This window comes from Takifugu flavidus, chromosome 3 (assembly GCF_003711565.1).
Source record: "Takifugu flavidus isolate HTHZ2018 chromosome 3, ASM371156v2, whole genome shotgun sequence".
NCBI lineage: Eukaryota > Metazoa > Chordata > Actinopteri > Tetraodontiformes > Tetraodontidae > Takifugu > Takifugu flavidus.
The window spans coordinates 17,433,022-17,448,927 of record NC_079522.1 but is presented as its reverse complement, the minus strand read 5'-3'; the positions used below and the strand labels follow the sequence as shown (position 1 = coordinate 17,448,927).

General features: G+C 40.6%; 1 protein-coding gene across 3 annotated transcripts in view; it reads left to right on the top strand.

The window, feature by feature from the left end:
* Window positions 1–15,906, top strand: part of LOC130522733 (fibroblast growth factor 14-like) — a 41,023-nt gene that overhangs the window by 13,416 nt on the left and 11,701 nt on the right. For 2 of the 3 annotated variants that reach the window (XR_008949689.1, XM_057027415.1), the window contains exons 2-3: window positions 10,819–10,929; window positions 12,908–13,011. Coding sequence is in view for 2 of the 3 variants with exons in the window: in XM_057027415.1 (XP_056883395.1) it covers window positions 10,819–10,929; window positions 12,908–13,011 (215 nt within the window). In the remaining variant the exon portion in view is untranslated. Of the gene's footprint in view, window positions 1–5,439; window positions 6,106–10,818; window positions 10,930–12,907; window positions 13,012–15,906 lie in introns of those variants that run through there. The other variant, XM_057027416.1, reaches the window with a different exon arrangement.

The window sequence follows — 15,906 nt, the reverse complement described above, 5'->3', positions numbered from 1 at the left end:
TAAGGAGGTATTGTGTTGCCTTTTATCCAGAGTTCTAATTCCCAACTTGTGTTAATTTTTTTTTTTTTTTGCAAGGCCACCGATGCTAAAAAAAATCTTGTAGAAAGATAATAATGTAATCTTTTAAAGCTTGTTTTTTGAAGCTTGTCTTGTTTTTGAAGAGTGGGGATGCAACATGGTCTGAGCAGTTCTTTAATCATTTTGTAAACGCACAATATTTAAATTAAGAATCATCAGAACATATATCTGTTTGTATAAAATATGAATAGTTTATGTAATACATATACTTAGTGACATCTGAGGAGAGAAGATGAGTACGAGACAAGGATGTGTTCGTGGAGTGCTATATATTTTAGTGCATGTAGAGGGCGCTGTTGTCCCTATGCAGACCACAGCTGATGGTGCAGGAACTAGACTAAATGCAGAAAGCTTTAGCTCCATAAAGGGGAACAGGAAATTTATGAAACGGGGATTTACGTATATTTTTGTCTTTTAAAAAACCTGTGAAAGTGAGATTTCTTTTGGGGGTGCAGGAAAGAAAAATGGATTATAGAGTGTTCCATTTTCATCCATTTTCTGCCTTTTCGTTATAAAAAGTAGCAGAACAGATGAATTTTAATGCAAATGTAGCTTTGATTTATTCATGACTACTTCACATGGACTGACCTGGATAAAACCCACAGACACTTTCTGGCTCGTTTTTGTTCTTTTTTATCCCACTGTCTGGAAAAGAGAGGGTTGTTGCAGATTTTAAACCGTCATGTGTCAACGTCAGAGACAAACGGAGGAGAGATCTGAGGTCTGACACTGCTGGACTGGGTCAAGAGATGAGGACTGAGAGTGGCAGACTGCTGATGTTGCAAAAAGAGACCAAATAGAAAAAGTTAAGATGGCACCAGTGTGTTTTTCTTTTTACAGACCAAATTCTCTTGATAATTTTTCCCTTTTTGTTATGAATCACAATTTTATCCTCTCTGTGTACAAGCATTACGGTGAAAGGTGTTTTTGACTTTGGTAAAAGTTAAAAACCCTGTGTGATTTATAGAAATCATTTGATTCATTCATTTTCCAATGATCACAATATGTTTTGTTTTTTAAATTAAAGGTTTTCTGGTCTATAAGGACACCATTTAATACACTATTTAAATGCATTATTAATTTATTTAGAAGAGAAAATGCTTCCATGAAATTTGAGTGTGAAAGCGGAACTAAAAAAAGAAATGGAAATAAAATTTAAATTTTTAATATAGTAAAGTCCCTCAAAATGATCTCAAAATGATCCAAAATCCATTATTATTATTATTATTATTATTATTATTATTATTATTATTATTATTATTATTATCATTATCATCATCATCATCATCACCCATTAGGTATTTGGAAACTTTGGATGTGTGACAACCATATTACCTGTTATTGTTGGTCTAAAAGACGCACACTAATGCCATCTAGTGGTGGCATGAAATGTGTGTGTGTGTGTGTGCGTGCGTGTGTGTGTGAGTGTGTGTGTGTGTGTGTGCGTGCGTGCGCGCGTGTGTGCGCGCGCGTGTGTGAGTGTGTGCGTGCGTGTGTGTGTGTGTGCGTGCGTGTGTGTGTGTGACTGAGTGTGAGGGAGAGAGAGAGAGAGAAGAGCGCGGCTGACGACGGACAGAGAAATGCTTTTCGCTGTCCAAGGTGCTGAAGTGTTGCGGTCCTGACCTGTTTCTGACTTCTCAAAACCTCAGTGACGTGTAGTTACTTTTAAAAACCATATATGATTCATTTGCATTCTTCAGGGCCCTTTCTGGAGCCACATCCTGTAAAATTATAGACCTATAATAGCAATTGTTGATAACTTGTATAACATAAAGTATAATCACCTATTAATTTCAGCTCTATCTGTGTTTTTGTTTGTTTGATATTAAGCGAAAATTCTAATGAAATTAAATATCTTTTTAATACAAATACCCCCCCCACACACAATATATACTACTATGGCACAAAGCATTATTACAACCACTAAGAACAAAGAACAAAGGAAAAAAAGGTGCTCTTATTTCCATTTATATGAAGTTAAGAAGATAAATGAGGGCATAAACTGGGATGATGGAATTGCTGGATTTATGTGCAGTCTAATTTAGCATTGACCCTTTAGTGATAGGAAAGAGTGTTGCTTTTACGTATAATATGAACTATGCACTGATGAACTATAAGGGTTACCAAAACAGGACCCCTGAGGTACACCACAAAAAAGAGTATTGGGTGGATGAGGCATGTGTGAGTCTTTATGAACTGGTCCATCAGGGTATGTAGCCACCAACACAATGGCTTTTAGGGGACGGTACTCCCTAAATTATGAAAGTGAGGGGATATTTTACTTCTTTTATTTTTTTAAATATAAGCAACTCATCCATATTAGTGATAAAATGTGACTAGTCCCTGACTTTTGCAAAATGGAACTAAGATCTCAAGGCAAAAAGAATGATCAGGCTGTATTTTTTAAGGTGTTGAAAAAGGCTTATAATGAACAATCACACCTGTCAGAGTGGACAGCTCTTTTTTTAGAGCTAAAAAATTTCACCTTGTGCCTGAAAAAAATCCACATGACCACACTCTGCAGTCCTTCATTCACCGCAAGGATTTTAAAAAATGCACCAGGGCTTTCTTTGATATTACCTTCGCCATATTATTCCAGGTCATTTCATTTCAGGGTTCCTTTGTGTCCAGAAGAGTCCCAGCTTTTTTATTCCATGAAAAGATCTGATCGATGTCGTTATGACCAAGAGGCATTTAATCAAAGATTTGTATGGTTTTATCTATATTTCTGACCCAGTAGATATAAGAAATAAGGGGCAACGACAATACTTTCGCTGATTTTGTGGAACATTACATCATATCAAACCGGAAGAGCTGAGAACTGCCATCATATTCGCATCATTTGTTTATGTAAATTCAAGTAGATGTCATTAGTTCTATACAAGAAACTTAAATAACCCTAAATGATACAGGTATTCTACAGTTTTGGTGCTGAATACAAGTGTTTATCATGATAGCACATGATACAATGACATTGTAGGTCCAATGTCACAACATTGAGGAAATCTGAGCGTGCTGTGCAGTATAAGCTTACAACCAGATGCCTGTTTGAGGGCTTGGCACACTTACCATGGACAAAGCAAGCCACTGTAGCAGGTTGGCCTGCTGTCAGTCAAACTGTCAGTCTATCTCCACGTCTTGTTGCATTTTTAAACTAATCATATGGTGGCGGGGGATAGGATAGCAGGGAGCTGCCTGCTCACTAGGAGAAATAACCAACCACACATTTTTGCACCTTCTGCTCGCTGTTGAAGACCAGCAATCCCATTAAGATGAATGTCATTTGTAGTCATTTATACTTATCAATACAAATGAAGCAAACAAAGGTGTAAATGAAGTATTTATATTTAAGGGAATAAAGTTTGAAGAAGCCAGAGATTAACTCATATATGGGAACATGTCCTACAATCAAAACATCCCCATCAGTCATGTTCTAGAGGGACTTTTTGGGTCTGCGGCTCAAAATTTTGCATCAGTTTTTCACTGTGAATTCTCCCTAATGGATGTACAGAGGTTTTTTTAACAGCTATGTTTGTGTGCAAACAAACAATCTACTAATTAGTGTTCTATTTTTAAATTGAAACGTGCTTGTGTATGACACTAAATGATAAAGTAGGCTACTGGCATCAATACTTATTGACTGAATGCACAAAATTGGAATAAATTAATGGGTGTACATGCATCCTTTTGCAAACATTCAGCATACATAAAATATTTATATTTTTTTGTTAAAGTTATATACATGAATGTACGAAACATCTATTTAGTGAGCTTTCAGTACTAGGGTTGGTCTGTGAATAATAAGTCCAATCAGTCAATTTTTCATAACCAGTCTAGTTAGTGTCATGTTATAACAAATCCATTCTGCACGGTCCCCTCACCACACTATAAAGTTAATTTGACTTATTTTGCGCTGTAAAGGTCCATTTAGACTGCTTTGATACAACTGGTCCCTTTAGCACCTATATCCCACCTTTGTCCAATTACCTTCTCAATACTACTGCATGTATTGTAGCCTGACCACCACTTATGTATCAAGCATCAAAATTATTTAAGGATTGTTCAAAAGCATTTAAATTTTTGATTTCTGACAAACAATTGTCATTTGTTGACCAGGTACCATTGCGTTATCGACGATGCAGATCATCACCCTTATGACATCATCACCCTTATTTTAGCAGTCATTCACCTTGGAATTGGTACTTCACAACAGCTGTATTGACCTAGAAGTTTATACTACTTTCATCAGCAACTTTAGAATATCGTGTGTGCAATAAAACTCTTGTTTTCCCCCCTGTTTATAACAATTACTGTTTTTGCTTTTGAGAGCACGTATTCGACTGCTCAATCAGCGCGTGGCTCCAGCGACGCTGTGGGATTCTCACGTTCCAGCCAGTGCACGCGCCTTCCAAAGTCAATGCCACGAGATTCAGTTCCACACGTACTTCCGCCTGTTCTTTAAAAAAATAATAGTATACAACGTAGTGGAGCATTATTGTCCACACTGAGATTTGGAATACATTTTAATACAGATCAAAGTCATTACTATAAAAACGGGAGATCAAGTTTCGTTTGGTGTTTGTTGTTGCATTGGATTTGTTCAAAAGAAAAAGACACATTATGCAGCAAGATGAAGCGATTATACATATCACAACCAATAACACACCAGGAGATGTCAATAGCCGCATCATTAGCATTATATTTGCATTTATTATAAAATATGAATCAGCTATTGATTGAGCAAAAGGTTACTATACAAACTTACTCAACAAGTTCACTACAAACTGTATTCCCATATGAGTCTGCTTGAATCAAAATGCAAAGCCACCATAGATTATGTAATTTGCAATTTGATCACATTTTTTCTGGCTCCTGGCTTCTACCGACTGTTCAACTCCTGTTTGTAGATGACTAATATACGGTCATATACTTTCCTTTTAAATATTTTATTTAACTCTCATTGGATTGGCAAATAAATATCACACTAAAATGACCACAGATAATTTGATTTTGAGTTTTTTTTACTTAAGATATAAAGGACCTAATTATTTCAACTTTTGATATCAATTTTTTTTCGTTTCTAATCCTCTCGCAAACATCTTTTGGTTGTGAATAAAGGAACATACTTTTGAGAATTCTATCTTCTTTGTTTTAGTATTTCACAACATTTAAAGACAATACTTGTTTAGTAATTCAGACAATAAGCTAATTTAAAAAATATTCCCACAATAAAGTAAAAACCCATAGAGGTGACAAGTTTAACCCGTCATAAAATCCCAAACTTTAACAAGCTTTAATTCTGAAAAGCAAATATTGAAGTTTCCGGTGCTCTCTTACGAGACTATCGCGCGCTTCGCGCAGCTGGTGAGACTCGCGGCTGCACGCGCGCCTGGCGCTTCTGTCAGCGGAATACAAACGTTTCACAGAGAGAGGACACTAACGCGGTCTGCGCGAATTTATTTCTCTCCAAATGTTTTTATAGCCATTTTCTTTTGACCATGAAACCTGGACCTGACTCACCGGTTCGGGTCACATCATTTAGGTGAGCCGTGCAGTGACACTGGCTCTTATCTGACAGACAGACCGGTGGGACGTGACGGACAGGTAAACCGCCATACGCACCTAATCAAATGGAATAACTATAAGAGAAAATATGATGTAACCTGTTAAGTCTGGACTTTACCGCGTTATAACTCAAGTATGGAGCCGTTATAGCGGCTGGACTGGAGGTCTGTGTCTGGTTTTGTCTGCGCTCCGTCCCCGCCGGTGGACACAGCTGAAGGGGCAGGAGACACGGACCGAGACGGGACTGGTTTCGCTGGTTCGCCGGAGACATGGCAGCGGCTATCGCGAGCGGGTTGATCCGGCAGAAGCGGCAGGCGCGAGAGCAACACGCCCATCGACCGACCACTCACCGGAGGCGGAAGAGCCCCGGGAAGAAGCAGGGGCTGTGCAACGGCAACCTGGTCGACATCTTCTCCAAAGTCCGGATATTTGGTTTGAAGAAGAGGAGGCTACGGAGGCAAGGTGTGTGCTGCTGCAGGTGGTGGTGCTGCCGCCGCCGCCGCTGGAACACTCACGCGCGTGCATGCACGCAGACATCCGCACGCGCCCTTTTCACTTTTACACACATACGACCCCTTTTCTGCACGTGCCGTGCGCGCGCCGATAAAGTCCCCCCTATGCCCCCTAAAAATCATGCACACACACACACACACACACACACACACACACACACACACACACACACACACATAGGTGTACAAGTTTGTGAGGCCGAACGTGGCCCGGAAATATCCGGAATTTGCACTATATTTGTAAACTACGACCTCAGAAATGACGTTTTATCATCTAAAGACCTTTAGTCCTATGAACTCATGGTCGCTAAAGGTTAACCTTTTCCCAGGCTCTCCAGTGGGTGATAAAATGGGTGTGCACACACACACACACACACACACTCTTTCTCCCACCCACACAAACACACACGCTGTCATGTCTTGTAGTAGCCCATGGTTCAGTAGTTTTCAGGTGCATCCATTATTGAAGCCAAAGATTAGTGTGTCTGGACTCGCAGTGTGTCTCTCTCTCGCCGTTTCATTTGAAACGCGCTCACAAGATCGGCCTGATCAAAATGTGATGCTTTACAGGAACAAAACAAACCAATATTGTGCTCCCTTTCTGATCCGCCAAGGCGCTGGGAATGTAAATCCAAGCGAATGAACTGAGCTATACATGCGATAAATGCAGAGATATGGAAACGGGAAGGGAACGCAAGATGAATAAAGTGTTGTGATTGTGTGCGATGTGAGCGTTCAATAGCAGAGGCGATAAGTGCTGTTCTAATCAATTGATTGGGAGCGAACGCAGCAGGTGATGCTGGATGAAGGCAGGAGAAGGAGACAGGAAATGAAAGACGGGGCAAATAGGAGGAGCCTGATTCATGGAAGGATTGTTTTTAGCCTCCTGTTTACACCTCCAAATGATCACTACGTCCCCAATTAACATCCCTGAATTTCAGAGAAAGACCTGCCCTTTTTGAGCATTGGTTCGATCGCATCCTCATTTTGTCACTCTCACCTTTGATGTCTCATGTTTCTTTGATGTTTCATGCTTCCAACGTATTCTTTCATCCAAAGATTTACACTTTTTCATGGCCACGATATCCCCGTTCTCCATTTTCAGCCCCACTCTGGCGTGCTCCTCTAATCAGCACGGCTCTATCCTCCCATCTTAATTTTGTCCACGTCTTCCCATATTCCAGCCCATGGAAATTTGCTCATATTTTGCCAATGCAACCAGAGCCATCCCTCTAAAATGATAGCGTTTTAAGGCCTTATCGGCCAGCCGTGCTTCTCCTCCTCCTCCTCCTCCTCCTCCTCTCGCTCCTTCCATCCCTGTGTTCCCAGCTGTGAGAGCTGCTGGCGAGAGCGCGGTGATGGCTGCAGCGTTTGTGCACGCCAGCCGCTTTGACTGTCTTCCAGAGGTTTTGTGAAGGGAAGACAGGTGGGCTCCAGCCGACCCTCAGCCGTCATTACCGAATCAAAGATGTCTGTTAGACCGACGCACTTTTGTCCCTTTCTTTCGCAGCCTAAATGGGCTTAATCTTTCCTGTAATTCCGAGAGGACAATTCCAGGCAATTCTCAAATGTTTGGTGACAGCAGCCTCGCCGAGGAGCTGCTAACTCATTTTAAACGACTTCATTAGTTCAGGATTTGATAGACAGGATCCTCCGTGCCACGCGACATAATCCCCGCTGCAAAATATTGGCGAGCTTCCCGTCAGCCCAGGGCACCAAATAGGCGATTTATTGAAATGTCACATGCTACCGTTAAATGCACCTGGTTTGAAGTTTGCATCTCCCTGTTCAGGTAAATAACTTAAATTAAATACCTTCTGTCCTGAAAATGTCTTCTTGTGATATAATTTTAGTACAAAAACGGGGTTTTTCTTTTTTTACAGTTTATGTGAATTTATTCCGTTTTCAGTTCCATTTCTTTCCAATTAAATCATTCAATATTTAAAAGTTTCTAGATTAAACAAATGAATCCTCTCTCTCCCAAATGTTCCTTTCAGTACCGTGGTTAGATTATTGTGAACAAGAGTTGGTTTTTCCAGCTCTGCTCTCAAAGCTTTCAGCTCTTCTATTTATTTATATTTTTGACATTGCTGTCACCATAAAGCAAACCCAAATACTGCAGCTGTCAGTCAGAATATAGCTGAGATTCGGACTGAGCTATAAACAAGAGTCCAGTTGAACTCGCTGTTTCTATGTTCAGCAACGCGCTGTTTGGTTATTATAGAATATCAGGAAATGGTGGAATATGACATCTTGCAATGTCAAAGATTAAAAAAAAAAAAGAAGTTAATTGAATTTCACCTCAGGACTGGTTGGTTAATAATTGAAAAGGTGAAAACCGGTGGAAAACAAGATGCTCCTTACTTGAGGAGAAGCAGGCCTAAAAACCCCTGAACCCGGAGAGAAAATTAGTGAGGCGGCAGCGGTGCTGCAGCCTGGTTTGACACGTCATCTAAGGCTATTTGTGCAGGGTGTTGGTCACACGGAAAGGGGACGCAGGTATAGAAAATCAATAACGGTTATTGGTGTTTCCTTTAGAGCGACAGTCATCAAGGCTGCAAAATCCACTGAAGCGCGTCGTGTTGAAATGATAATGAGATAAAGGGAGCGGGAAAAACTCGGAACGAGGGTGGATTTTTGGGGAAGCGCTATCAAAGGAACTGCGTCACTGCTGCAACCACACCTGAAAGGTTTGTGTCCAAAGAATCTGGCCGTGTTGTTCTAATGACTGATCACAGATGGAAACGACAGTTAAAAGCTTCAGTTCAGCCACATCATTCGTGTGTGTGTGTGTGTGTGTGTGTGTGTGTGTGTGTGTGTGTGGTAAAAGCAGATCGAGAGGTCGTCCATGCATCGCTGGCGGGAAGCGGTGAACTCAAACCCACATGATGACACTTAAATTGTGTGACGGCTTTGATGAGCTGACCGATTGAATCGCGTGACATTATGGGGAGAATCTAGCGGTGTGTGTGTTTGTGTGTGTGTTTGTGTGTGTGTGTGTGTGTGTGGATGGGGAAATACCCTCCAACTGCAACAGTCTGGAATCACAAGGCTGTTGCCATGGCAACCCGGGGACGGGAATCTCCCTAGTAACAGACAGGATGTGGAGACGATGGGAAGTGGGAACATCACCTTGGCGACTGTGGGAATGTTGCTACAGCTGCGGTCGGGCGCATCTTCGGAGGAAAGGGAACCTGGGATGGGAGGATAACGACATATAAGCGGATAAAGCTTGATGGAGCGCTGCCCTCCGGAGATGTGCCGGCCCGTCACCTTTTAAAGCACCAACAATAACCCCATTAGAGGCTGAACGTCATTTCATTTAGATGGACAATGAATCAACATGCGGGAAGAAAAAAAACCCCGGAATGGGTGGTGGGTCCACATCACGGGTCCGGTCGGTTCCAGCTCCCCTTTATAGTCTTCCCATTTTGTTCTCATTTGTAACCTGTACAGTTTTGTGGTCATGTAATTCTTAATGAGGTTACTCCAATAAAAGGGTTGCACTTGAATTCCACATTGAATTGAATTCAGCGTTTCATGGGGGTGATTTTCTCTCTTATCTTGGGATATTTGGTCAATTTTTCTTTGGGTTAACAGGAGACACACACCCAGTTCAAGGGAAGTGGACAAAAAACCAGCGGTTAGTTGCCTGGGCAGTCATTTAATAGTCTGAATAAGCTAATATTAGAGACAATCCATGTCCTCTTCTAGCCTGGAACGTCGTTGATGGCTCCCTGCTTGAATTTCGATTCATGCGGCGCATCGTGTTCAGAGAGGTGTGTTGGGAGTTCTGTCATCTCGCCCCTTCTTCTCGCCCGTCCTCTCCCCTGCTGCACAAGATGGTTGCTTCACAAAGATGGAAAACACTGCCCCGCTCGCTCGCTCGCTCGCCCTCCCCTCTCTCACACTCCCCGAGTCCAAAAGGGGATTCCCAACCCATTTTATCAGCGCTGATGAAGATCACGTCTATGTGTTGTGTTCCAGCGATGCAGAATCGGGCGTGGTCGCCTGCATGTGATGTTTAATAAGGAAGCTTTTTTGCAGAAAGGTGCCACAAATTATTATTGTTGCACTGATAACAGTATGATTTTTTTAGATAACTTTATTATATATTCATCCTATAAACATAATATATCTGATTATTATACAGCAACATTTACAGCTACAGTAAACTGTTAATACTCCATGTGTATATTTATGCCTGCATATCAAGAAAATCAATTTATTGGTTTATAGATTTATATTGTAATAAGCAGAATATGTATTTAAAGCCTATTTATGGCTCCACCAGACCATCAAAGCTTTCCTAATAATTTATCAGACTTATTCAAGCGGAACAATGACAGTGAAAGAAGGATTAGTCTAAGAATGCTGTAATAGATTGGATGTGCCTGACTAGACTTTCTGCAGGAAATCCCTCAGGATAAGCGCGTGGTCACACTGTGTGTGTGTGTGTGTGTGTGTATTTAAATGCCACAACTGTATCTCATTGCAAAGAATTCCATTTCTGGAGGGGGAGGGGGGTGTAAATCTGTAGATCAGTCACTTATAAATCAGCTAGTTGAAGCTGATGGATATTGAAGCTGACGTATTTAAAGGTTACATGTGGTGTGTGTCTTGTGTTTACTCATTTGTCTTGTGTTGTGTCTTCTGTGTGCAGAACCACAGCTGAAGGGCATAGTGACCAGGTTGTTTTGCAGACAGGGCTTCTATCTCCAAATGGGCCAGGATGGAAGTCTGGACGGGACCAAAGACGACAGCACCAACTCCTGTGAGCAGACGAAAGAACACCTACACACAGAAATACCACATTTCACATTTTTTTTGCAAATGATATAATGACAACAACAAAGAAGAAGGGTGTTTATCTTGTCTTGTGTTGCTTCGCAGCACTCGTAATTTCACACTAATAGAGTTTCAGAGCTCACAGCAACAAGTGGATGGAAAAACTGCAGACTGCATAATATTTATCAGCGTTAGACTAAGAGAGCTAATGCTAATCAGTAATCACTAGTGCGCAGCTCACTAGCATAAACCATTCCGGTCACATTGGCTAAGCTTATTTGTTCTCTCCCAACTGCGTGTTCCGTCAGGGTCTCACTTGTTTCTATGGTTTCTCCTCTTTGGCAAATCCCTTCCTTGAAATCCTCGACATTTTGATACATTTTCTTGTGAAATCTTGCACATTAATGGAGTTAAACGCAGTTCCAGCTTGCATCTTTCAATGCGGGCCCTGTTTGGCAGAGGGAGGTCGCCAGTGACATTTCCTGCAGCATTTAAAGCAGCGTCGTCGCTGTTTACAATCAGCTCGCTGCCTATCTTTATGTTAATGTAGTCTTTGCCTGAGTATGATGGTTGATTACTCTTGTTCACGTCAACAAATTTTGCACTGTGTTGACAAAAGTCCCAAATCAACCCTAAATGGCTATGGATGATTCAGAAACATGACTCCAGTGATCGTTCACCTTCTGCGGCTAATTGTTTTGCAGAGATGAACTAGGAAATACTGTTAAAGTCCTGAGAAAATGATCAGTTTTCAGTAATCAGCAATATGACAACTTTTAAGAGAAATCTATTTTCAAATTTAAGCTAAGCAAAAGTCCTCTTTTCACCTCCACGCTCCTTCTCTCCTGTTTATATCCCTCGTTACTCCCTCTCCACAGCTCTGCACAGTTAGTTAGCCAGTGTTAGCACGTAGGACTGTAGCACTTTATTCACCTTAGTCTCTCTTGCATGGTGGTTTGATCGTGTCTCTCACGGTGAGTCACTTTGGACAACAGGACTAATATGTATCACGCAAATGTAAATATTTGATCAAATCTCTGAAATTGATCATTTGCCGATGAAACTTACACTAGTTTAAAGTGCATTGATCTGTGCTTTGAAACTGTACAAACATCTCAAAACAGCTTGGAGCGACTCCAATAATTATTTAAATTTGTCATTTTTGCTGACAAACCATTGACCTTTGACCTCTCGCCACACATTAAAAATAGTATTTTTACAGTTTTCACAAGATGGTGGCGCTAGCTTGTATACTGCATGACGTCCTGGCAGGTGGTAGGCTAGCAAATGATCCATCAGCAAGGCAAACATAATCTCTCACAGAGAGGACCTTCCTCTTGGACCTGTGGCTGTATAGATCTCAATTATGCATCTGCTGAGCAGACTGGACTCATCTGTGCTGCAAGCAAAGCATTGGCGGTGCTGCTGAGCGATGACTGGGTGTGAGAGTGAAGTCTGCTCGTGCACATCTGTACGAGGAGGTGAGGATGATGAGATGGCTTCAACCATTTCAAAACCAGCGTTGGGGGCATTCCAAACTAGCGTGACCTGTCATGATGACAACGTCAAACCTGCACCTGCTGTACCTGTTAAACCCCGACTGACCAGCGAGCAGCACCTCTCTATTAAACCCAAGATACCTTCCTTTAACCTGTCAGCAGCCTTCGTGGACCTCCCAAATAGGGGGTAACCCTGGGGACCTGGTGAAGTCATCTCATAACCACATCTTTCACCTAGAGGGACAGCTCAAAATGATAAAGCGATTTCATTCCTCCAAATGGGTCCAGAGGTGTTAAGGGAATGAAAATGCAGACAAATGCGTGGTATTATGACAACACACCCTAAAGCATGACCCCAAATTGTCAAAAATAATCTCTAAAATCAACTCTTAGCCCTCACACTTTACATTTTTTACATACTATATGTCCACGTGTCTACATTTGTCTATCTATTTATGTCCTCAGCTCTGTTTAACTTAATCCCTGTGGGCCTGAGAGTCGTGGCCATCCAATCAGTCAAGACTGGCCTTTACATCGCCATGAACGGAGAGGGTCACCTCTACTCATCGGTGAGCATGCACGACATGGACGGGTTTTATAGTTACTGTTGTTTTGGATTCATTTTTGCCAGTAGCGGAACACACATCCTCTCAAAGCTCTAAATGAAAACCACTAAATCAAACAGCCTTTGTCAAATCACTGACAAGAGACTGACAAAAGAGAAAAAATATGGCCGACGTGATTGGAGAGAGATGTGAGGGAGCGGAGAGCGGTCGGCTGCTGGCAGATCTGCTTTAGTGCGGTATGAATTATTTGCATGTTGATTCTTCAGAGGGAGTTCATGCTCCTTTTTCCTCGCCTTCTTTGGTGAGTAAGACAAGAGCCACAGTAAGTGGGAGTAGAGAGAACTGGGAGGGAAGGTGAAAAGGAAAAGAGGAGATGAAAGGCAGGAACTGAGAGAGAAAGGTTGGGGGAATAAAGGTGAGGCCAGGACAACTCATGAAAAGGACAAAGACAGAAGAAGAATAGAGGCGAAGAAAGGAGATGGCAAAAAAAATAGGACAAGGACAATGAAGGGAAGATGGGCAGGAAGAATGGAGAAAAGGTTGAGAAGGTTTGGAGATAAAGGCAGAATTGGACAGTAAGTAACGACCATGTTCAGGATGAGCCTTCACTAAACTGCCTGTATCATGCTTTCACTCATATCTTCATTTATCAACGATTTTAGCGGTCATTTATTTCTGGACAGCCACAAGGGGGAGTCCACATCTTGCCACCTATTTTAAATACAAAAACTGTTATTCAAGACTATTATTCATCCTAATGGTGCCACCATTTAGCATCAGTTGGCTAAACTCCTCTTAAACGTAATGGATTCTCTGTCAATTTTAAATACCCAGCTATGCTCATCTTATATTCTACATAAATATACTGGATGTTTAAAGCAGTATACGTGTTCAAGAACTTGTTAACTCAGCTTCTTCCATGTCATCATCCACCGTTCATCCAATGGTGTTGTTCACTGCTGTGTTTGGGTCGGGTAACAAGAAAATTCTCACCAGCCAGAACCACCAAAAATGAGCCATCCACAATATTTTTTAATTGAATTGATAAATGAAAATAAAGGTTTTCCAGAGAGGACGTGATCCAGGTTCGAGCTCTCTGTGTTTGGTATAACCGGCCCCGTTAAGTTCCATTTTTTAGATCCTCATTAGCAGTACAAATCTTTGTTCCTGAACTGCAAGATTTCAAGATATTTAAATGTATTTTGAGTGATATCATGCGCGGATAACTGAAGCACGACATTTTCATTTTGTTTTGTTCCTGATAATAGACGCCTGGGAAGAAACACTGTGGCTGGCCAATAAAAAATGGAGGAAAAATTTAGTTTTTTCTAAAATTCACAGCTGCATGGGCCTCCTGGAGTCCCCCCCCACTCACACACATACTATACAGATGGAAAGTGAGCCTGTTTGATCAGGCTCCAGCTCTCCGAGTGATGCAGGCACCTACCTGATAAGGAATATATAATGGCAGCAGGTGGAATCAGCGCTTCCTGATGGTTAATAGGCTGTTGCTGGTGGCTGTGGTATGAGAAGTGTCCAGCATACTCGAGGAGATGCTCATTAAACTCTACCAGGACTGACTCACCTGTGCTTCCATGCTTTTATGCAGTGGGGGCCGTCAAGTCCAGCTGGGTGTTCATGATGGGACACAGGTTGGATCAGATTTTATTACTGTAAAAGTGTCTGGAAATCCCCACAATTATGCAGAATAGTTCAGTGCAGCTTGCACTTGTCAGCCTGGGATGGTTCTCGCTGCATTTGACCTGAGGCAGTATGTTGAAGGGCATCGTTGCCTTGTCCATACATCATTTTCTAGTCTATATATCGTATATAGATTTTTGTCTGTACATATGGATCAGCCTTTTAGTGCCTCTGCAGTGTTACATGATTAGCCTGTTCTTGTCTGTCCAATTATATAAAGAGAACCAGAATTAACTGGGGGACATTAAAATACAAATCAATAACAACAAACATCAATAACAATAATAATGATGATAACAATAATAATAACAATTCTAATAATCATAATGATGATGATAATGATACTAATAATAAAGATACTAATAATAAGAATCATACTACTACTACTAATAACAACTATAATAATGATGATGATGATGATAATAATAATGCCAATAATAATAACAATAATAATAATAATAATAATACCAATAATAATAATAAGAATGATACTACTACTACTACTAATAACAACTATAATAATGATGATGATGATGATAATAATAATGCCAATAATAATGATAATAATAATAATATAATAATAATAATAATAATAATAATAATAATAATAATAATAATAATAATAATGATACTACTACCACTACTACTACTACTACTAATAATGATGATGATAATAATAATAATAATAATAATAATAATAAGGATGATGATGATGATGATAATATAATAATAATAATAATAATAATAATAATAATAATAATAATAATAATAATAATAATAATGACAATAAGTCTCTTTATCTTTAAATAAGTTTTATCTTTCTTACATGTCATTACATGTCTCTTAAAGAGAGTTGAGTCTTGAGCCTATCCCATTATGTATGCTGTTTTGCTTTAAATCCTAATCTTTATCCTGTGCTTGCAAATTGTTAATAATGTGCTGCAAATTCAGTTATCGATGGGAGAGCCGATTTATTAATCCCAGACATCTGGCAGTGTGTATATGTGCATGCATCGATGTGCATTTTGGGCATGGGCTCATGCACCCAACAGATGGCACAGTGTGCAATGAGCTGATATGTGATAATTATTTAGCATGCTGAGGAAAGTTGAAAAAAATGGATCCTGTTGAGTTTTATAGAGTTGACGTATGAAGAGACATGAGTGCGTGTTACTGTGTGAATGGTGCTGCCATCAG